Source organism: Acanthaster planci, linkage group LG04, assembly GCF_054643075.1.
Source record: "Acanthaster planci isolate LZ-2023a linkage group LG04, COTS_SCS, whole genome shotgun sequence".
Lineage (NCBI taxonomy): Eukaryota > Metazoa > Echinodermata > Asteroidea > Valvatida > Acanthasteridae > Acanthaster > Acanthaster planci.
This window is the reverse complement of record NC_141780.1, coordinates 5,050,743-5,075,254: the sequence shown is the minus strand read 5'-3', so window position 1 is coordinate 5,075,254 and position 24,512 is coordinate 5,050,743. Positions and strand designations below refer to the sequence as shown.

The following is a 24,512-nucleotide window of genomic DNA, read 5'->3' as shown; positions in this document are numbered from 1 at the left end:
TCACGCAAAGGTGCTGTAGTAGCAGTCACCTGCAGCGAACGGGTTAAATTAAAGGTAGCGCTTCGACAATAGTTGCACGATTCTTTTGTTGAAATCTTGCTAGTTTGCTGACAGTAACCGTGGAACGCGCAGGCTTCATTGCCCGCGTGTCCGTCTATCAACGCCCATCTAATCTATCAGTGAAGCTCGAATTTTAACTCATAGTTTAGCATCAGACAGACAAAATGGGTGTGTGCAGGGCACAACAGAAAGTAATTTTCCTTTTTTAAACGATTTTTATTCAAATACTGACAAAACAGACCCGATTCTGCTTTTTTTGTTAACAGCGTTCAAAAAAGTCATCGGACAGATCTCCGGCGTGCATGACAATGATCCTGAAATAGGGTCGTTTGTGATTATTTCGATGAGATCAATTTCATTGCTTCAGACCACCTGAAAATTGATGTTTCAACATCAGCCATGTTGAAACTTACCAACCATGTCGTCAAATCTCATGTTTAGCCCCAAGCACACTCGATCGAGCACGATCTTTCGTCCCAAAAAATCGGAAAGCTTGGCCAATTATGGTGAAATCTTGTACTGTAGTAAGAACTCAGTGGAACTAATAGTGACGTGGTAGAGTCTTCATAGACGGGAAGGTGGTGCTAAAATTTCGAGCATGCTCAGAATTTACGTAGCAGGGTTGTAATGGTTTTCAATCGGAGTGGCAACATACTAAAGACGGCATACACGTAGTCTTCACGTATAAACATCGCAGTAGGATCTTTTTAGACGTGGTACACGCTTATTTCGGGGACGAATTTGGCGTGCTAAAGATACAGGCAAGTTGCCCCTCAAAAAACTGTGGGATTTTGGGATTTTCACAAACGGAAAAATTCCTGCAAATATCTGGTCCATTATTGTGTAACTGGTACATTTGTGGAATTTAAGATCTCAGCTTAGTTTACCATCTGCATCAAAACATTCATCAAGTGTTCTAAAAACAGCAAAATCTGTGTTTCAAAAACTTGACCAACTTAAAACTGACTTTTCTCAAAACCACTGTTCAATGCCAGGTGACCAAATTCGAAAACTCCGATAACACAATGGGCCTTGATCTTTACAATACATGTATCTTTGGTTGTGTACATTTCTCCCATTCCATGCTCACAACATTGAGAAGAAATCGCCGCCGCTCGTTTTCACTGGAATAAAACCTCCAGTATCAATTCTGAAATATTTCATTTCGCAGGGCAAAGGCGGCATCGCAAAAAAGAAAACGTTTGACAAAATGGCACCCTGTTGCTTCTGGCTTTGTTTTCAACAGCAATTAATAAAGGTTCCGAGGGTATTAGTCATTTGGGAAACAGGTTGCTATATATAATAAAACCTCAAGAAAGTCAAAATTCCTCTCAGGGTTAATGTGCTTCACAGTGTACTAAATGATCCTTTTTTGGGGGGAGGGGCATCAGATGTCTCTGCTTGCTAGAGGTGGTTCAGTAAAGACCCTTTGTTACGTTAAAGTTTTAACCAATGTGTTAATAACGTCATTTTGCATATTGCAAATCAATAATACGCACTATTCACTTCCAACACCGATCTGCCGACGTTGGATCATTCAGGAACTGCGTGCACTTTGAAGGCCAATCGTGATCAATGCATTATTACAGTTTATTCGGATGACTGTATTGATTCCATTACACGAGAGGATGTCGTGATATCAACAGCTGCAATTGTTATTTTTGATGATTGTCGTCAATTCGGACAGAGGAGAAGCATCGCTCTTGCTTACTGCGGTGTTCTTTGTCTATACTGATACCATCGCTTGGTGAAAGGTTGGAGCTTGTAACGTTGGTCGCTATTGGTGAATAGATTTCTCCACAGTCGATATTTGGAGGCTGGCCCCAAAATGCAAAAGGTGGGCCAGTAATTCTAAAGTGGTTTCCCACGCTCTACCCTCCAGAAAGACATCAAAAGTTGCTGAATCCGGTCCAACTTCATTGGAATACCCTGGACCAATGCTGCTGATTTCACCGTGCCAAACCCGGAAAGCGAAAGCTCCCAGCTTGCCCCTTGATTCTGCATGTCTCTGACGGTAGCCGCAGGCCTCCAGGAATCATGTTCTTCACCAAGAGCAAAACCAAGAGGGCCACGGGAATCATCATTGTCGTGATTTTCTGTTTGTTTGCCGTCCAGGAAATCACATATCGGCAGAGCCAACGACGACGAGACTCCAAAGGGGCACCAACTCTTGTTAACACAAAGCAAAGGATCTTGGTCACAAAGGCACCCCTTGAAGTGATTCCTGCAAAGAATCACACTGGCCAGCATTTGAATATTACCTCCAACAGTAAGACCAGAAGCATCCCCATGTACTCCGACAAGGTGATCGGCCCGCTCCCTTATAATTTCACTCTGACCAACGGGCATGTATGCATGCAGAATGCGACGAGCCAACGGGACGTGTTCTTACTGATTCTGGTGAAGTGCCGGCCAGGAGGGAGCTCCATGAGAGCGCTCATTCGAAAAACGTGGGGAGGGGTGCGAAAAGTGGATGGTAGACAAACGCTGACCATGTTCCTGCTTGGAAAAACCGTCAATTCAACTCTGAACGATAAGGTGGCCAACGAGAACAGGCAACACCGCGATATCATCCAGGGGAATTTTGTAGACAGTTATCTAAACTTGACTCACAAGACCATGATGGGATGGCGATGGGCATCAAAGTTTTGCTCGGGTGCAGAATATGTGGCCAGCGCCGATGACGACGTTCTGTTGAATGTGCACACTATCGTCAGACGACTGGTCAGTAAGATCCGAACCAACTACGCCGAAGGTTTTCTGCAAGTTGGGAGCAAGCCATACCGGGGAAGAAGCAAGTGGCACACTAGTTTGGAACTGTACCCAGAACCGACTTATCCTCCGTATTTCTCCGGGGTTTGCTATGTGTTGTCCGGTGATGTCGCGGTCAAGGTCTACAAGGAGTCCATGCACGTGCGGTTCTTGCAATGGGATGACGTCTACGTTGGCATGGTCTTGAATAAGCTTAATGTAACAATGGTACATGAACCAAGGTACCTCCGATACAAAGAGAGCTACAGAGCGAGCGAGGCTGCTATTGATAACGGCCTGGCGGTACTCGTTGGCGATGAACGCTATCATGCATGGGCGTCCGATGCAGGTCACAACGCTCGACTCTTAAAGATCTGGGAGAAAGTTGCGCAGAAACACAAAGCCAGAAATTACACAAGGGTATAGACTTTACGGAGGTGTGTCAAAGATCTATTCCACTTTCTAAGCTACAGATTACGCGTAAGAATCGACGGCGGATCCAGAACCAAATTTTTTGGGGGACCAAACTTCTTTCTTTTTTGAGGGGTAGAAAAACTTGGAATTTTCTCAGGTAACCTTTTGTGGCCTTTCTGAGTGGGAAGGCTACATTTCAGGGCTTTTTAAAGAATGACGATATAACTGACCAACAATTTCAACCGTCCGCAATCAGTTCAATGGGGGAGGGGCTTCGGGTTGGGGGCATGGACCCCCTCCCCCTATCCACCCCTGAGTAAAATCTTCCAAATCGATACAGGTCTGAGGCATTTAATTAAGGGTCTTGGAGAATCCGGTTCATAAGTGTGACGTCACTTCAGTTTAAACCACTTCACATAGAGTTACACCTTGTGTCTATTCAACCAATGAGAGCGAATAATTTGTGGTGCGTGCGCATGTATGACGACGTCACTTACAAACCCGATAGACTAACCGATTAGACGTCATGACTGTCGTGGCGCCGTACTCACACGCACATTCATTAGCTTGACGCACGCGTGCATCGGGCAAATTACTTGCATTGATCGAAGAGGTATGTAACGTGCGCGTACCACCTGTCCGTCAGCGTTGTGTCGCCGCAGTAAATGAGCCCCGAGCTGAAACAATTAAGAGAGGGCGACATTTTCCGAGCCACGGAGGCTCCGTTGGTCAGGACTGCACTTAGCTGGTTCACAAACGAACCATGAAAGGCACGCGTTACAATTGCGCCGCTGTAAACAAAATGAACACGCCAGACCAACATGGCTCCTTTCAACTGATGGGTGGTGCTCCTGCTTAAGGCGGATTACACTACATGTATAGGGCAGAGATTAAGTGTTCCCTATGTTTCATGAAAAAATTCCAAGAATTTTTTTGCTCTCCCATTTCTCCCCCCCCCCCATTTTGGTCTTGATCTAGCCTTGTTCGCGAAGTGCTGGTAAACGCTGAAGCTTCGCATTTGATGCCGACTCAAGGTTTACCAAGCTGAATCGGTTAGTGTGAACCTTTAAAGTGTACCTGCAATGAATTTGTCTTAAACACAAGTTTTCTTCAACTTTGCATTCTTCTTCAATGTATAAAACTCTTTCTAATTGCTTTTTGGTTGTTTGACAATTGCACTTATTTAAAGAATTAAAATTACACATGCTTGCCCGGACACCTGAGGGCGCTGTTGCTGTGAAGTCATCTAGGAAGGACATGGTTCTATGCATATGTGTTTCTGTTCAAATTGTGAACCCAGAATTTACTTACTGAAAACAATTCAGAGTGAAGGATCGATGCTTCATTATTTCTACGAATCAGCAAAAAGAAAAGACGGAGTCCAGGAAAACCTACAAGATGTGCAGGCCTTTTTTTATGTACAAATCAATGTAACATTGAGGCTTTCTTTACGGGGATGACATCACAGTTTGCTCACGAATACAGAAATCCTCGTTACCATAAAAACCAAAAAGGCAGTAAATACCCTTTGAAACAGTGAAACAAAAGTTGAAAATATGATTATCTGAGACACAGAGGTGCAATTGAGGCTTTTATGGAAAAAATGATTGCAGCTATCATTTGATTAGAAAAAGATACCGGTGTGTTTGTGTGGTTGTGTGTTCTTACACAATGCAGTGTTTTCAAAAACCCTTAATATTTTGGGTAGATTCCAAAATTTTTCCTTGGCCTTGGGCCCCAGGCTAGCCCAGTTCTGCCTTGAAGTGTGGGGAAAATATACACTGCAATAAAATTTAATACCATCGATGTTGTCAGAGGAACATGACTGGTGTAGTCCTCCAATAATGCCCACGGTGTTAAATTAACACCAACGCAACACCGCTGTTTTAGCGGTGTACAGTTCCCCCTAAGCTATGTTGTGTTTCAATGTCCCATTTGTTACCCTATGTAGGATTTCGGTTCAAGATGACTTGTGTGGTCCCCTATTTTCTCGCATATACTTTAATCATTTATTATTTAGAATGGAAGTTAATGGCCACTGGAGATGTTTTGAAGGACAAAGGGAACTTTGGGCTTGGTTCCTTCAATTTTCTTGACCTGTACTTAGAAAGACATCGATGTGTATCTTATTGAAACTTCATGGATATTTTTCGTAAATAGACTTTCCCAAATATAAAGGTAAAATTCTCAATAAAAATTAAACACAACCCCTCTAACCCCTAAGCAAACAAATACAAAATCATACGGTAGCTGAATAAATAAACAGGAAAATGTGATTTTCACTTTTACCCGATGTCACCCTCACTCACTCCCTCACGTTTGTCAAAGGTTATTTACTTAGTTTTCAAGCATTTTGAAAAAAAAAGTTGTGGCGCCCTCTCATATTAACTCGAGAATTTTTTTGTCATATCGCACCTGGAACTTATAATTCACCATTTGTGCATTCTGGTCTTAAATAATGTCGCCATCAATACTCCACGATAAAAAACTTGCACACTATAGTTTGACGGACCAGTTTGCCACGGTTTGATCAACCTCGTTTCCATGGCGTCGACCAGTGCGCCCAAATAAAGTAACCCCGGGGGACAATTTAGCAGTTTGCCCATGGTTTTTAAAAGTGGCGCATTGCCTGAAATAATTGTCTCGCGCCCGGTGCTGTCGGTGTATAGGAATGTTTTGTCTGTGAAATCGGCGGTTTCTAGAAAATGCCCATCAAACGCTTGGTAAGTTTCCGTAAATTAAGACCACAAGAAGGCGGTCAGTATTTTGTGTGTAAGTCCTATTTCAATATACCGTATTTGATTCGTCCAGTTGGCACTGCGACATCGACCGCCTGTCTTACGCTTCAGTGCTTGTTCGACAACGTGACATTAATAAAGACGAAAAAAGAAACAAAACAAAACAGGTGCTTCCTTGCTGCCATTATTCTCTGCCATTGTGGTGGCAGGCGTGCTGGAATCATGTACTTCACCAAGACTAAGGCCCAAATTGCCACAAGAATCGTCTTTGTGGCTATCATCTGCTGGATTGCTGTCCAGAAAATGACAAGATTACGAAATTACAGACAAAACTCTGTGTTTCAGCCATCTGTTGACCCGAAAGAACAACCTACCTTGCGCACCAAGCCACCCCTTATTAACAAAAATGCGAAAGTGAACAACAGCAAGAACGTGCAAGCTACCTCCAACAGTAAGACCAGAAGCATCCCCATGTACTCCGACAAGGTGATCGGCCCGCTCCCTTATAATTTCACTCTGACCAACGGGCATGTATGCATGCAGAATGCGACGAGCCAACGGGACGTGTTCTTACTGATTCTGGTGAAGTGCCGGCCAGGAGGGAGCTCCCGGAGAGCGCTCATTCGAAAAACGTGGGGAGGGGTGCGAAAAGTGGACGGCCGACAAACGCTGACCATGTTCCTGCTTGGAAAGGCCGTAAGTTCAGCTCAGAACGCCATGGTGACCAACGAGAACAGCCAACATCATGATATCATACAGAGCGACTTTGTAGACAGTTATCTAAACTTGACTCACAAGACCATGATGGGATGGCGATGGGCCTCCACGTTCTGCCCGGGCGCTGAATATGTGGCCAGCGCCGATGACGATGTGTTGCTGAACGTGTACAATATCGTCAGACGACTGGCCAAGAGGCCCCGAACCAAGTACGGCGAAGGATACCTGCTGGTTGGAAAAAAACCGAACCGGAAAAAAAACACGAAGTGGCACACCACAGAGAAACTGTACCCAGAGCCGACGTATCCTCCCCATTTCCTTGGGCCATGCTACGTGTTGTCCGGTGACGTCGTGGCTTGGTTCCACAAGGAGTCCCCGCACGTGCGGTTCTTGCCGTGGGACGACGTCTACGTCGGCATGATCTTGAATAGGCTGGAGGTAACCTTGACGAACGTACCACGTTACATCGTATTTGCGAATAGCTACAAAGCTATCGAGGCTGCTCTTGACGAAGGCCAAGCAGTGCTCGTTGGCAATCAGAATCTATTGATTAAGGACAGTGGTGGAGGGGAAGCACTCTTAAAGATGTGGGAAAACTTAACGCAGAAACACAACGCGGAAAATCACACAAGGGAATATTAATTGAAAGACGGTACGTAAACTATATAGGCATGTCCCCTCTCCAAAATCAATCCTTTCCAACAGTGTGTCAATTCTGGGATTCTATACACTAAGACTATACAAATAATCATGTGTCTGAATGCGATGGTAAGAATAATTGCATGAGGTGACAGATGAAACGGTCTATCCCACTCGCCTCGTGGAATAAACCGTTTGTTTTGTCTGTCACCGATTGCAGTTATTCTTATCATTGCACGAATGCGAAGCATTCATTATTTGTTTTATGTAACACCAGTATAAATCCCCGTCATCTGATTTTCAGAGCACAGCTTGATAATTAATTAATTCAAACTGGAAGCTGTCCAGTTGTGAATCTGTTAATTTTTCGACATGATATTGCCGAGCTCGTTTAATCGTTTGGCAGCATCGGATCTGTTTCCATATGTTGGCAGCATCAGCATTACTTACAAAAACAAGTTCTAATAATTATGTCGTAGAATTGTGAACGGCTGAGCTTGATCGCTCGTCATTTTGCCATAAAAAACCTGCGCCACTAGACGCTGCACTGCAGTTCAATCGATCCGGAGGTGTTCGTTATCCATTTCTAACGCGCAGTTGTTTCAAATAGTAATTACACCGACTTCACTACCACTGTTTTTTAAACATTTTTCCGGATTCATGTGAAAGGATGACTCCTGTTTTATAGACTCCTAACTATCATTCATGACAGCAGTCATTGTTACGTAGGCGTACGCAATACAACTTATGAGTCCTTGTTTCATGAAAGCAAAATTTTCAGCCTACAGCGTATACGGCTAATAACTTTCTGTGTCACATGCAGCTGCGCAGCACGCGCAGTGTTTAAAGAGAAAGTGCAGTTGGCTGCCAATAGTTCCCAAATACTGACCGCTTTGAGTGGTATAGTAAAACTAGCCCCCTCAGTGATCCATGGAGAATCATTCCATTTTCCTGAGACAAAGTCAAGTGAAAATAAAATGCTTTGTGGATCACCATGCGAGGATAGTTCACTCTATTAGCCAATACTTGTTTGATAACACCTCTCCCATAGATTCGCTTGATCTAAGCGATAACTGATTAATTTAATTTGATGCTTGTGTCACGCCCATAAAATATATCCCAGTCTCATTTTATTTAAAGAAGGTTCATCGATATTCATTTCTTATTAATATTCATATTCATGGTCCAATCACAATCGTCCGTTGACAAATAGATATTTTGAATTTTTTTCCAGTATTCATCTTTTATTGTTTCATTTATTAAGCTTTAGTTATATTGACATTAATCAGTTCTTATTACTTTGATTATGCAATACTTGCCATTTTTAGCATAACAGGTCTAAATGGTGTAATTTAAGGAAACTGTTGTAGACGATGTAGTGAAGGTCTGTACGAAGGCAGTACTTTTGTTTTGTAACAATTCTTAAAGATTCTCAATTTTTTTCGTACACTAAATGGACACAAATTACGTTTCAAACATTATGCTTGTCTTTGAAAGCACTTGTGTCAAGAGCTGGTTCTTTTCTTCCCCTTAGTTTCTTATGTGGAATGTTCGAATTTCATGAACTTCCAAAACGGCGACTTTCAAGGGTTTTTTTGCGGGAAATAGCGCCAATCGTGAAAATATGCCATCTCTTAGTACAGTGTGTTAATTCACCGGCACAAAGTGGCAAGTTAACTACCAGTAACCATTTAATTGACATATTACATCATTAATATTACTAAGTCATTCCAATGCCAGCTTGATCCGAGGGAACACCTTCAAACGGTTTCCTTTCCAGTTATATTCATCTTTCAGAATAAACCAGTTGAGTCCTCTGGCCCCTTTTGATGGCTCTGGCTACACCAAGGGCCACACGTAAAAAGACTGTCACTTTAATGCGCGCAAAGCACATGGCATTTGAATACAATGCCAGTGGTCATAGGTTTTGGTTGACTAAAGGGCATAGTATTTTGGTTGCTAAGTTGGCCGTGAAAAGCAACCCAGTGAAACTAGCAAATGCCATCCTCATAAGAAAATATAAATTATTTGGATTTATTTGTACATTTTACCCTAAAAAGGTATTTATGAATGGAATTAGAAGTTCCACGGGTCCGTTAAACTATACTAAAAACCAGCTAAGGGGCTGGCGACAACAATAAATTGTCCATCCGATGGGAGACTTTGAGACGCTGGCGGCAGCAGGCATACCAGTCGTTTTTCAAGGCATTCACGCCCTTGAAACTATGCGGGCACATGCTCAGAACTGGGTAAAAGGACCAGTGTGGCTGTCGTCACCAAGCGTCTCAAAGTGTCCCAACGCATTTTAATTCCCCTACCAAATTGCTTTGTTTGTTCTGCTAACTTTCTTGTACTATGCAGCATAAGGTTAGACGTCTCTTATCAGTGCACAGCCGTTTGTAACATTTAAGGTGTTAAGGTGTTTACAAGATGTTTCAGATTTTTAGGTTTTTGTCAGATTTCTCAAAAGAAAAAAATGAATTCAGGTTCAGTATGCATGAGGACCACTAATTGAGTTTTGCAGTTAGATCAGATACAGAATGGTTATTATCTTGACATGAAATATAAAATATTTATTTTCACGGTTTGTTGTTACAAAAGACATGACATGGCAGAATTGGTCACGAAATTTAAGCCAATAAGTAGGCTAAGCACTGGTGGTCTTTTCCAACTATTAATATTCAGAACTGATAGGCAGCTTTTGCGCTGTTTCTTCGCTTCTTGCCATGAATTTAAACGTCGAAATTTTAAAACAAAATGCATCCCTCTGAGATTGCGAACGGGAGATACTCTCTGTCTTTAGAATTGTCCAAAGCGAACCTTAAAAAGAATCTTTTCCAGGGCTGTCACCGAAAACAGAGACTGTATAGTCATTTAAGGGACACCATCCTTGACGATGGTGGATCTTCTGTACAAGGTGAACGGAGGCAAAATGGAAGTCACTGAAAATAATTATGAAATTTGCTCAGACATTGATCTTTCCAAAATCAAATATTATGCCAACAGTCACTAATCCGATCTTGAACATTAGAACACAATTTCACCAATTTCGCATGTAACATATCCCGAAATTAATGCTCCAACAAATATACTGTCAATTCAGTCGGTAAGTTCTTTAATGATCATACTTTATTTCCCGTCCGCTAATCGTCCGCTACAAAAAATATGGTAGTAAAATGATACTGTAGTTTCCTTTGATGCGAAATTGCAAAATCGATATTCTTTATACCTTTGCGGCTTCCTCCACTACAATAAGCCTGTCATGCGCAAGCTTGACCGTCTGTTTGTGAAATGGAAGAAATCGATATTCTTTCCAATCCCTGTCGGGTGTCGTTCAAGTTGCAGACCAGCCAGTGTCTGTGAGTTTGTTTCTGCATTCAATTGGGGACCCTGAACAATAGCGGACAATAAGGTCCCCGACTGACAGAGGGTCCCCGATTGACAACTGTGTTCAAAACATATGGGTGGTCTTCTAAAACAGTACAAACTAAAGAGGAACAATAGGGGGTCCCCAGTTGCAGGCAAATACACACTTGTGTGTGTGTGTGGGGGGGGTGTGTCTCTTCGTGGGACTGTGAAATTCAATCACCCCAACCATGGTAGTTATAATATAAATAAGACGGTACCGGATGCATTGATTTTACAGTGCACTGGTGATAATTCATCAATGTACTATGGACAAAGCAGGGAACACGAAAAACTGGCGGGAAATTCACCTGATTCTGTCCTTTCCTTGAAATCGGTCTTTACAGCGTTGTGCAAGCCCACACAGTAGGTCTCCACTCACTGCATTGTATAGGCCGCTAATAAAGAAGTAGGACCTCACAGGGACCTGAATCAGAACACATAAAAGCTAACTACCCACAGCGCAGCACACCATGCCAGCACAGACCGTTAAGAAAACTCCGCCATACACGCCCTCTAAGGAGTGGTGACGTGGCTTATATCGCGGTCGCAGTAGTGTTCCCATTTGATTTCCCCTGCTAACTTCCCGTGGCTGCGCGGAAATCTTTCCGTGGCTACGGGGAAATGTTTCGTGACCACTTTCCGCCCGGTGGTTTTACTTCCCTGTCGAGGTAAATTGACAGGGACGTCAGTTTACCTTATGTCCCAATTCGATTGGATTTTGTATTTTGTCATTCTCCAGGAAAGTCAAGCTTCAGTTACTCCTCCCCCCAAAAAAGCCAATTCAAAGACGGCCCCAGGATTTAAAATTTACCACGCCCACCAACGAGGCGATGCGTAACGAATACTGAGCCCAATCGGAGATAATTGAGGAATACGAGGAACACCACGGAGGGTTTGTTAAATTTGAATAATTAATTAAACTGTACAATATAATGCGAAGATGTATAAAGGTGCCAAGATGACCGACGGTGTGGAGCCCCGACATCGAACTACGTGGGTACCACCCGAGACGGATTAAGTACAGGGGCCCTATGGCTCATGGAAAATGCTACTGTAAAACCCAAGCGTTTAATTTCTAAACATAAATTAAATGCAAATCTGTAACACTTTTAAAACATTTTGATACGTTTATAAATAAACACATACGACAAATTTATATGCTGAACACACTATTTTATTTAATAAACGCAACGTAGGCCTATGTTTATGATGAAATATGTGGATGTGCTTGGCATATGTTAGGTTTTTAAACACTTTTAATTATAAACCCATAAGAGTGTATACTGCTTAAACGCCTAAACGCGTGTATTGGGTAAGGATGGCATACAGGTGTTCAAGTCATACGCAGTGACGTGAAGAGTGGCAAGCCAACTGCTACAACTTAAAAGGGGAATAAAAATGGTTCAAAAACAGTTGGAAGACCTTATTTTTCCAGAAAGTTGTCATCCATCCGATATTCTGAAATATCTATGCACGTTATATGCACGAACCTGAGTTCGAAACGAGTAAATGCAACTCTGATAAGTCCAATTTCTCCACCTTTGCAACTAACAACAGCCAGCAGACATGCGGGCCGGGGACGCGGAAAGAGATCGAAGTGCGCATGCACGTGAGTGTACATATTGCGCACGTGCCTGGGCGGTACAACTGAACGCATTGTCTGAACACGGTATTTATTTTTGGTGTGATTATCAAGTGATAATCCACTCTGCATCCATACGTTATATCGGCTTAAATTAACCACTGACAACACGAGAATTGAATTTCATCGGCACTTAAGAGTATTGGAGGAAAATAATGAAATTCACGTTTTAGCTGCTATAAACAGGCGTTTAATGTCCCGATGATAAACACTTTATACGTTGAACACGTTCATGTCTAAATGCATCGCGAGTTCAAATGTTTAATGTGTTTAGTTCATAAACGCGTCGAACGTTCGGAGGTTTTTCCCCGAGCCACAGAGGGAATACTCCATGGAGCACCGGATGAACCACGTGTACCCATAAACCGCGAAATAAAATAGTCAATATTTGTTTCAAATCACCCCTGCCAAAGAAGCTACCTGGGTCAAGAGATAACCGAATAATGTGTTCTGACTGCATATAAAAATACGTCTGTCTGAACAGGAAATCTGTTTGAAATCTACCAGCACTTGTCCAAATTTCCTCTTCACACGTTTGAACCTAGCTCTCCGGCATACGCTCAAAGCGCATATCAATATGCATTTGCATACAATGTCGGTGGTCATGCGTATAGGTCTTTGGTTAGTACGGGCACTGAAGATTGATAAAACAGCGAAATGCCAGGTGACTGTAGCTCTCGGCCAATCAAGTTACAGAATCTTTGGGTGAGGTGTTATAAAAACCCCTATATATATATAGCACCACCCATTATTAGGTTCATTTCTACCGAGTTTTAACGATCGGCAAAAGGTCGGGATTCGTCCACGTTCTTACTATTCCCCATCATAACCCACTCCAGAAGCAGCGACACCAACGGCAGCGTCAACATACCTCCCATGACGAAAAAGGCCAAGTCAAAGCTACCGGTCTCGTCGTATATCCAACCTATGAGAGGTGATGAAGTTGAAATAATGTATTAGTGGGCCCGCCAAATACAGAAAAGCCCTATAGAAAAACAATTTACCGTATGTTTTGGTTACAACAGGCACCAAAACGGTTACAAACGACATGTGGGTGGATGCCATTGTCCAGTCAAGATTCAAGGTCATATTCAAGTTCAAAAAGCTAAAATGAAGTCAGATGTCATTTTTAAAAAAAATCGTGCACCATTCTTCCATTGAATATTTTATCTGTCTACAAACAATATGTTTGTTGTTGTTTGGCTGTCCCAAGGTTCTTAACCGACAATAATCATTTCAATTAAGTTTCCTGAACTTATATTTCAAAACAGAGCAGACACTGTTTGGCAACAGGAAGCTCACGTTAGAAGTGTGGTTTGCTTTAAATAACAACGTGCGTCTTGTTTAATAATGTCTTTGTCTTTGTATGGACGCATGTCTCAAAATACAAAATGCCCCTTGGATTAATGACAAACTTCGTGAGACCCCTCTCTCGTGGCACAGGGCCTAGCCCTTCTCTTACGAGCAATTCCTGTTCGAAAATTTACAAGAGAAATGCGATTGGGGGGGGGATTAAAATACCCCGCATCAGAGCTGAGGCTTTTTTTCTGCTGTCTCTTACAGCAGCTTTATAAAGTGGGAATGGGATTTTTATGCCAGTAAATGCACGCCCGACGATCGATTTCTGCAGAGCAGTTAGGCAAATTATATTGTTGAAAAATTTTATAATAAAGGGATATTCAGGTTTCAAAATGGTGATTGCCAGCTGATGAACACAAATAAACTCTTACACGTAAACGTGCTGGTACATATTAAAAGAACCAAGTTGGAAGTTGACGTGCAGGCCTACGTGTTTAAACTAAGGTTCTGATATGTGCGGAATTGCACGATAGTGCCCTATAGGCAGATACCAATTTAAAACCCACTTACATATCCTATACCAAATGCACTTTATTTTAACCCATCCGTCCTCGAATACATTACAAGCGACAGCTCGGCTTAAGAACAGTAAGCTAACTTGGTTCCCCATTCAGTGGCTGTAACACCACATTTTCAAGAATTTGGAAAATCAAGCTCTGCTAACAGCCCAACAAATGCTTTCGCGAGGCAGAGGTATCTAAGCTGATCATTAATGATTTCTACGGTGGCCCACAACTGTCACGGCAAAAGCAAAAGGGTCACGGCAAAAACAAAGGGGTCATGGCAAAAGCAAAAGCGCCACGGCAAAAGCAAGTTCCCCCAACCTTATCAAGAAAATAAGTCAGGTCTGCCCAGTCCTAACATACGACCCAGCGTATGGGGTTCCTTCATGCTTATTGCCTTGCACTACAAGGTGCTTCCTCCATCTAAAACATCTCTAGGAAGAACCACGCCCCTGATTCAAAAAAGCCCAGTTCTGTCTTACAAACCTAAATATGTATGTCGATAAAAAAGTCACATTTTCTCACAATTTACAATTTTCCAAAAATAGTTTAAACGTAATAAAGAGAGTGTTGCCTTTCTTTTTTGGGGGGGGACTTACCAATTTTGCAAGATTAAAATGTCAAAAAACTGGGGGGGTGTCCCCAAGTACATATATATACAATCCCCTGCACATCAGCCTATAGGTAAAAAAAAAATAATATTGCAGACACATTAGGAGGGCGCTATTCGGTTTGAGCACAATCTTTTGCGTTCCAGAGGTTTGCTCCAATTTTACCCTCTTCAAATAGCGCCCTCCCACTGTGGCAAACACCCGGTTGCAGGGAGCTGAACACGTCATAAAAATGTCTCATCTTACACCAAGATCTTGCCGGGGAACTTTCTCTTTTTATCTTAACACTCTTAGCTGTTACACTGTCAATTGAAACGAGAAATGCATAATACCCATTTCAACCATTCCATGCCAAATGGACAAATTCAGCAGCTACCTTCGTAAGTATATGGCACCAATGTTTGCAAAAAGCCCTTTTACTGGACAGTTGACCGTTGAGGGATTTTTAGCACTCCATGTTGCAAATATTCCCGAGAATGGTCCGTCCAGGTGCTTACAATACTGGTGTCAAATCATGGGTCAACTATCACGCTGAAATTCCTTGATGAGTTCGTCATAAAAAGGGAAATGCATTGGTGGCAACAGTAGAGAAACTGTCGCACTTCTTACAGCCTTATGGGGCTAATAAATGAGTACTTTCTGTGCTTGGTCCTGTTCTTCCAGATGATTTTTAGGTTCAAATTACGTTAAAAAGTTCAAATTACGTAAAAAAGTGTTATAATTATTATGTAACAATTATGACAATTATTAATCTGTCTAGCAGGAATGTTAGGTATTGATTCACCAAAATAGAGATATTTGATGACAAAAGACTACATAAATTGTGGTCCAATTCTTGGAAAATAAAAGAAAAAACCAACTTTATAGTCCCATCTGACCTTTGCCCAGGAATTGACCTTTCGGGTCAAAATCGAGGGTTGCATCCACCTGCATTTCCTCTGCTTTTCTGTGACTGATTGATCTAACATGGCAGCCAGCTATTACCAAAAAAGAACCCCCAAAGAAAAGAACAAAAAAGAAACAAGAACAAACAAAAGGAAAAAAATGTTTCTGTCTCTTAGGTTTATTTGTATAAAAAAGAGTAATTATGATATTCTAGTGCTTACAAATCTCTTATTTGTACTCACATGCAGATGGTCAAACCTTGGTATAAAAATGGTATATTACATTTATTTTTTTAATTGTAAACTTACTTTCTGCGGTGGTTCCATTGCCCATGCAGAAAAAGGTAATTCAAGCCCGTTCGATAGACGTCAATTATTAATACTATTGCAAATAGATACACTTGCTGTAGTGGATTCAAGAGCTTTCCCGCCTTACCTGGAAAAAATCCAAAAGCCAACTGTAAAATGGCCGCCATTAGCTCCATCCAACTTAGGGCAGAACCCAAGTTGTCAATTCCAACTAATTCTCTGGTGTAAATGTCGCAGAGGGAGCTCACCACTCCCACAAAGCCGTAATGAAAGAAAGCATCGACCATCATCAGCCAGTACGCCTTCATCCAGCTGCTGCTCAGTAGAGTCCCCGCGGCACCCAGGATGGACAACAACAGAGCCCAACGCAGCGACAAGAAGCCGCGGTCCACGGCCAGGCCCAAGCTGATCTTGATGACCGAGTTCCCTACCCCGGCGGCCGTGGTGAATATAGTGGCGTCGTACGCCGAGAAACCCATGGACTGAGCCTGCGATACGAAGTACACCAACCACAAACTCGGCACGAAGCGGAAACAGATGAGGACGACGGTTGCTAGCCAAAAAGAGGCGCGCAGACAAACAGAACATCCAAGTTGGTGCGCCAGTGTTGCCAGGATGGCCTGGGCGCACGACGTCTTCTTCTTCCCGCTGACCTTTCGACCGAGAAGCTGCTCACTTTCGCGAGGAAGTTCTTCGTACGTGTGCTTACTTGTCTCGGAGATCGGCGATGACTGAAGTAAGGCACCGCACACCGCGAGATGCATGCACAAGCCCCCTAAGAGCAGCATGGTACCTCTCCAGCCGTACGTATCCAATAACAACTGGGTGAACGGCGCCACAAACACCAGCCCAACAGAAGATCCCGAGCTCGCAATCCCATTTGCTATGGCGTAGTTTTCGGTAAAATGATTACCCACCAAGGTTCTCGTCAGGATCACTGGCACAACTAAAGCGGGCCCTGTGGAAGGATCGTGTCAGAGGAACGCGTTTTTTTATCTCGCTGTTTTTGAGGTGTATTATCCGAGCAGTGTCCCGCTGATAACTGACTGAAAAGGCTTACAGTTTCCGGCATAAAAATCAGAGAAATATGAAAGGGCTGCGTATCACCGTGATCAGAATATTGACAAGAATATAATATATAATTAGTGCTCTGAAATATGAGAGCACTTATTATATATTATATTCTTGTCTACAGTGTTTTCCAGCATACTCGTTTTAAATTTCAGGCAAGAAATGAGGTATGATATTAATTTCGTTGTGTTTTTCACTATAAAGTTGTTCTTTTCTTACTAATAAAATAACAACAAAATTCGTGATTTTACCTGCTACCAAGGACAGAATTAAAGCCATCTGTACGACGCTTGTAGCTAGAGAAGACAGGGCCATTGATGTCCCCAATGCCAAACCACTGGCCATGACCGCCGTTCGAGGACCGATCAGCGCAACCAAGGGACCAGTCAGAGGACCTGCCATATAAAGGCAGAAGGAGAGTGCAAACAGTATTACAATGTTTAACAAAAGGGTGATAGCAAAACTGGCCTGGTGACACGTACCACTATCCAAACAGGGGTGCTAAACCAAAACCTTATGCACCGCTGCCTACTCAGTGTGAAGCTGAGGTACACGAGAGCAATCTGTTTTGTCAAAGTTCAAGTTGTCCCCGATGTGGTAAGCGGATAATTCACGTGTGTGGCCGATTTAAGGCTTACTGAAGCTGCCAATGACCATCATTATACTGGACGTTAGCAATTATTTCAGGCCAACAACAGAGGACAAGATAAATGTAATGCAATACGTGCAAACCTTGAAAAAAAAGAGAGTTAATTCTGGAAATGTATCCTGCAGGGTGCAGGGTCCGTTCAAGAGACGTCATCGTACCACATGACCGCATGGTTTCCCGAAGATTGCAGTAGGCAAGCGTTTGGTCATCAAACATTGTAAACTAGACATTGATGTTTTTATATTCAGGTTAAAAAAATGAAGCCTGTTAGTCCCCCCCCCGAAAACAACTGCACGGCTTGCGATCTTGCCCAAGACAATGGAGGATGTACGTCAGGTCACGTGGGGTCATTGGGAGCATCCTATCCACCCTGAGCAGAAACATTCTTCTCATTGGTTGGAGTGTTCATTTTGTTGGTAGCGATGCGACTACAGTGCTTGCTTTGCACCGTTTTTTTGTGAACCAGCGATGCACAGTTAGTAACACACACATAATCAACATGAACCACTAGCCTTGCGCGCATAACCGCAACCTCGATTCCATGGGCTGCGTGTGCGTTCCTTCACTAGCGCAAGGTGGGAGCTAACATGGCGCGACAAGATCTTATATGCATGGGAACGAGTTTGGTATTACCGTGATTAAAAAAAGCGTTTGCAAGCAGCGGGCGAAGCGATGAATGGTACCGCGTTCAGTGAGAATTGTGCGTGACGCACTAAGATTGCATGTATTTGCTTACATGAGCTCTAAAAAGATGCTCCATTTTTCACTCCGTTGTAGTGCTATCTCTTCTTTTCAAAATAATGTTACAACCGCAGTGTTTCGAATCTGCAGAGGATTTTTTTCACAATTGGAAAATAGCTTCATAGCCTTTATGGCTGGAATTCTTCAACTGTGTGTAAATTCCCTATACCAAGCTTTTGGATTTGGTCGGGTGCCGCCTCGGCTACGGTACCCCGCTGTTGTTTTGAATAGGAGCTGTCCGTCTATACGTTTATGTGGCTGTGGTTACCATCCATAGGAGCCTTTGCTGCTAGGAAAACTGCGCTTTTTCTTGGTCCAGATTGGAATCCATACTGTCTAACAACCACGCGGTTGGAAGGCAAACGTTTTGGCATGTACACAAAGGGTAGACGGAAAAGCAGAACGCGTAGAAAGATGAGCGTCGTATGCATATTATGCTCAGAGAGTGTACAGTACCTATTTTATGGGTCCGGAGCATAATATGCATACGACGCAGGTCGTTCTGTATCATCCTATTCCGTCTACCGTACACGAAAGAGAGGAAATAATCGAGTGATTGCATAAAGCACATCTGACTCGACTGTTTTTCGGGTTTTTTTAAATATCTTTTCACGAATCGATGAAAATCAAATTATGAAGGCTTAAGTCTTTAAGCTGAAACAGACGAACAGATGGACATTTTATATCTGTGAACACCATTACTGAACTGAATGAAGCGTACAAGAATTCTTTTACGAATAAAATGGCCCGCGCAATCATTCTTTTATGAATTGAATGACCCGCGCAACCATTCTCTTTTGAAATAAAAGTTAAAAAATGCCCTCTTTGCTCTATTTTCCTTTTTAATGGTTTCATTTGAATGATTTTGTGAAACCTACTGGAATTGCTATGCAAATCTCCATAATAATGAGCGAAATGGCGAGGTTTGTGGGCTTGTAGCAGCTGTTTCAGCATTCACATGCCACGATTAGGACTTTTGCCGTATTTGTCAGCAACAACACTGTGTTGGTAAATGTCACTTTGAAACACCCACACACACGTTTATACGTTTGCATGCCTAAGTCTGCACCTTCTTTGATTTCGTTTATTAAGGAAATTCTGATTTCTTTCGCATTTGGAACACTCTTATCAGCTGGATTTTTGTTGACTGTTTACCTTCATTTTAAGCACTTGTAATCCTGCCCCAACACGCCTCTAATTGGCTTCTCCACGTAGTGTGCTATGCGGAAAAGGCTTTGTTTAAAACTTGGGGGGGGGGAGCTTTCCGCATAGTGCTCTATGTCAGCTCTACGTTGAAAGCAAAGACTTAAATACTAGTTATACCAAGTATCAAAATCGCTTCGGTAAGTAAAAGGAACACATCTGTGTGAAGTTAATGATAAAAAGTATGTCAAGAACGAGTACGTGTGTTCAAAGGCTAACATTACTTTTCATTTTGTTAAACTTTAAAATCCTGTTCCGTATCTCTAGGTTCCTCGTTAAATGTATTGCCAGCAGGCTGAGCCCACAACGACAAACTTTCCTGCACTAGTCTGTCACGCGTCACGGCAATGAATTCTTATGACCAGCGACGGAAGTTGTACGCGATCAACCGATGATATGTCAGCACAGGAACCACATCACGTGCGTTGACATGAATATTTTTTGCATGCCTTGCCTTGAATTCGATCGTTTCGCTGGTACTGAAACTCACAGTTTGGAATGGGTTCATGCTCCACAACATTGTATACCTGCACATATGCACTCGCATGAGTCTTAATGGCATGCAAATCTGAACCCAACATTACATGAATAAACATGGTGTGATATTGCATGGCAACTTAGTGGTTTTTTTTTAATTTCGCAGTGTTCACCCATTTACAGAAATGTTGGTGAATGGTGCTTGAAATAGTGTCTGTTACGCTAATGTTAGTTTGTTGAGCACGGTTGATCACCTTTTTTGTGCTGAAAGCTGCTCCTAATTTTTTTCCACATATTCTACAACAATAAGTAGAAGGAAATCAGCTGATGACAGAACTATGGGCATATTCAAATCAACTCATTGCTCAAGGATCGACTGATTATAAATCACATTTCAGAATATATACCTGGCTGCATGGTCTTATCCTTCATTTTTGTAGCATTACCAGGCTTTTTTGAATGACTCGCAAAAACAAATTATTATATTTTTTCCCGAGCTTATTTTCAAGTGTTTTAAAAACACCCAAATCACTGTGCCACACCTGGAAAAACCTTTCACCAATGAATGCGATCCTTGTAGCATTTACAGTTAACAAATGCACATATAATTACCTTTATCAAAAATGCTGCTGAATAGACTACATGTACTGACAACACGGTATTCATTTCTATTTTCTTCAGGTGAGAGCGTGTTAGCAGCCACTGGGATAGCAGGTTTGAAATGTGATGGACCTCCCTCTTGATTACACTTCAGCCCAGTAGATATGATCTCACTTAACAAAAGCTTATCATGAGCGTCACAGGCTGAAAAAGTGGAAAGTGCAATTGCCCTTGTTTCGTTTGGCCATTAATATGCATGTACTATTTACACTGTGTTGGTAAAAATACACATAGCTGCGAGAAATAGTTGTGATTAAGAGAATAGCCAATGTATCATGCTTTTTGTGAGTGTCATTGCAAGAATTAAATATAAAGAGATCCCCAACGAAAGCTACCGTGACTATGAGCATGCCTTCCTGATTGGCAAATACAGGTGTTTTTTTAATAAATAACCTAAAAATGCTTACACCTTCTGAGGCTATGTGAAGGACAAACAAATTCAATTTTTTTGGAGTTTAGTCTCGTTTTGTTCGACTTGAGCATGAAATTATCTCAAGCGTCCACGTCTGAATTTCGGGAATGTTTAACATTCCTCATCGAATATACTGAGGAAGGGTTTTTATACATTCCCTGTGGCCAAATTTCATTGAAGTGACATTCAAGGTGCAGTGTTTAAAGCCATGTATCTCCTGGATTCCATGTGCGATTGAATTGATACTTTGCAGATAGCTGGAAAGGGCCAGGCAAGTGTTATGGACGAAAATAATGTGACATTTAACTTCCATTTTTAAATTCCTATTTTATTTTTCATAAAAAATTCAACATGCGGGAAAGCCTGATGCTCTGTTCTCGAACAGGCATAAACTTCTTGTTTTATTGTTGCTTCTATTTTGTTTTGTATTCAAAGAGGGATAAGTGGACTTGGCTTAGTGCACACAATTACAGTTCACACAACCGGAATTATTTGTACCTGATTTGCTCTCTATCCCCACAAACTCGGCACGGTTGGTCAATACATGATTTAAATTATTCAAAAATACCTCAGACAGTCGCCCTATTCAACAATGTGCATCTGCCCGCGTATTAACATTTGATAAGTGAAAAGTGATATATGCCCACTCCGTAACTCGTAATTCTCTGGCGCCTGGTTACGAGACAGTTTAATCGATTCTGTTTGGTCAAGAGTCTGTGTGCATGCGGTTCGCCACGCACGCGCCAAGTCCATATAAAGAAATTCTGTTAGACAACTAAAAATATGACGAGGGTGTTAGGTAAATGGAAGTAAAATTCTACAACAAAATCAGTGGAAATCTGTTATATATTGACTTTTTTGATACTGACTAAAAAGGTATTTATGAATGGGAATAAATATGTGCGTGGCCGGTCTTAAACGTGCTTTTAAGACCGTGCGGCTCGGGCATTAGTCGCGTCCATTCTCCTTGGCCGGTCTTAAACGCACGTTTAAGACCGGCCAAGCACATATTTATTTGGACTGGTACCCGTCTGTATTATATAGGGACCAGTAGCTAGCTGCAGTTGAACGGGTGTGATTAGCCCTGTCAATTTGGATGCTGAATATTAAAGTTTCTGTCAGGCCAAAGGCAAGCTTCAGAATGAAACACATTCAAATTTCTGTGTACTGACGGCACGGCAATTTAGAGAGTGCAACGCTCTCTTAGGTAATCCATAGCAAGATCATCGTATTCATTGAATTAATGCACTTTAGTAGATTGTGGTCTGACCCCGCTCAGCGCTGGATCGAAATTTATGTTGCATTCTTTAGCAAAAAATATTTATTTTGTATAATATGACACGGATTTATTGAGCTTCTTGTGGTGGTCAAGTAAGCAATTTCTGGGGAAAGCTTACAACCCAGCGTTAAAATAAAATGTAAACTCCTTTTTTAAGTCTTAGAGCGGTTGGAGCTTTTTGGTTGCAAGAGGAGTTGGAGGTGAACAAAATCTTTGTCTGCATGGCAACGGGAGCGAACCCTTCAACCAGAGTTATAGCTCCTTACCAAGTCTCATTTCAGTTGACAAATTCTCATCAACCAGGTGGGCATGGCGGGTTCCATTCCACAGCTTGACGAGCCGTGGTATTAACAATGTGTGTTAAGCATTGCATTATGTGCTCACAGCACCAGCACAGAAGACAATATGGTGTCAACCGTTTAGCAAAACTGTAACACCAAGAGCTCGTCGCTAACCCTTAAAGCGCGCTATAATTATGCTATCAATAGTGTAGAATTTTCTGCCAGTGCAAGTGGAAATTAGTCGCTTACTTGTTCAGAACCGTGAAACTAGATCCCGATCTCACAGACTCCGGGGTGGGATTTTTTTCAAGTGGATTATGTACCTGTGAGGCCGGCCACGCCGGCGACGATGGCGACCATCCAACCAACCATCCACGTCTCGGCTGAGAACTGATCAGTGAGGGACGGCAGCATCACCCCTAAACCCTTGAAGAGGCTGACGCCTACCAACCAGGACACGTGCAGGCAGAGAACAGCGTACCAGCGCTGGTGCCGGACTAAAGTCGATGACGTCTGATGACCCATTCCAACGACGAGCTGTCCAACACAGACGACAGACGGTCACTGGTTGTTACTTTCTGGAAGGAGGTGTATGTTTTAAACTGTGCATCAAAATTGGCTAGATTACCGGCGGGACAGGATTCACCCACAAACCAACTGTACAGTGTTTTTGTGAAGCAAGTTTACGACCACGCTTCTCCACTGTTGTCTATCTGGTCTTGTCTGGAGGTCTGCATCTGTCGTATCAATGGCCCTGTCCCTATTTATACCCGACTGCCGCTTGAAATAATACATGTAAAATATAAATGTAAAATAGACTGCAACAGTAGGCAATAAATTGTCAGAATCGTCGAATATAACAGGTTCTATATCAAATAATGGTTTCACACCAGGTGGACTTGTAACACCAACAGAGTAGTAGGCCTATCCGTAGAGCTGTATCAAATTTTTAGGCTATAAAGTAGCCTCACCACGAGACTGTTGTTTTCAAATGGAGTGTTTGTTCCAAGCTGCCGGCAGCACTTGCAATCAAGATCTACGTACACCTATACAACTCGCCTCTGGCTGTGCAATTTGTCTTGCTCCGAAAAAATTTTGTAAAACATGGATGGGCGATGAATAAATCTGCAATCTGGCAAGAAAAGCCGAGTCTTATTGATGGAACAATGCATACTTTGTAGATTTAACACGTGCACATCAAAATTTAATCAGCGTGAAGCCGACAATCAAAATTAGTGCCATGCCGATGAAACAAACAATATATATATAATATTCCCTTATTAATGCACAGGCGCAGGCGCCGCGACAGGCACGCGCACCTGGGCCCAATTTCACGGCGCTGTTTACCGCAAGCGAAAAATCGGCGCTTACCGTAGCAGAAAATTCTGCACTTACGCCGAACGTGTTTCACGGGTTAGCAAGGAATTTTGGCTTGTGCGCATGCGTACATCCCGTAACTAAGAATTCCGAGCTTAAAGGGTTAGCGCAGAATTTTTCTGCTTGAGCGGTTAGCGCAGAATGGATATCGTAGGCACGGAATTCTGCGGTAAGAAGCGCCATGAAATTGGGCCCAGTGTGCCTGTGCCTATGCATTAACGTACGTGCACACACTCGAATGGCGCCCTTGGTGATAACACCTTTTTGGCAGAGTTCTCCACTTTGCGACGCGGCGCTATACGATCTTTGGTTCGGAATGAATCCTTT

At 42.5% G+C, this 24,512-nt stretch overlaps 3 protein-coding genes across 4 annotated transcripts; 2 read left to right on the top strand and 1 right to left on the bottom strand.

Annotated features, from left to right (window-relative positions):
- Window positions 1-317: 317 nt before the first annotated feature.
- Window positions 318-5,518, top strand: LOC110974292 (beta-1,3-galactosyltransferase 5-like). The gene has a single exon (XM_022225831.2). The coding sequence runs from the start codon at window positions 2,098-2,100 to the stop codon at window positions 3,235-3,237; it is 1,140 nt and encodes a 379-aa protein (XP_022081523.2). The 5' UTR covers window positions 318-2,097; the 3' UTR covers window positions 3,238-5,518.
- A 412-nt stretch (window positions 5,519-5,930) lies between these two features.
- Window positions 5,931-8,553, top strand: LOC110974291 (beta-1,3-galactosyltransferase 2-like). Its single transcript, XM_022225830.2, has one exon. It carries the CDS (start codon window positions 5,931-5,933, stop codon window positions 7,320-7,322), a length of 1,392 nt encoding a protein of 463 aa, XP_022081522.2. The 3' UTR covers window positions 7,323-8,553.
- Window positions 8,554-11,776: 3,223 nt separating this feature from the next.
- Window positions 11,777-24,508, bottom strand: LOC110974138 (monocarboxylate transporter 12-like). 2 transcript variants are annotated; one of them, XM_022225520.2, is made up of 5 exons: window positions 24,410-24,508; window positions 23,132-23,386; window positions 17,358-17,501; window positions 16,163-16,993; window positions 11,777-13,294 (listed from the first exon to the last, which is right to left on the bottom strand). In XM_022225520.2, exons 2-5 carry the CDS (start codon window positions 23,331-23,333, stop codon window positions 13,143-13,145), a joined length of 1,329 nt encoding a protein of 442 aa, XP_022081212.2. In that variant the 5' UTR covers window positions 23,334-23,386; window positions 24,410-24,508; the 3' UTR covers window positions 11,777-13,142. The 2 variants fall into 2 exon arrangements, with proteins under 2 accessions (XP_022081212.2, XP_022081215.2); XM_022225523.2 differs by lacking the exon at window positions 24,410-24,508 and having other exon boundaries at window positions 23,058-23,184.
- Between the last annotated feature and the right edge of the window lie 4 nt (window positions 24,509-24,512).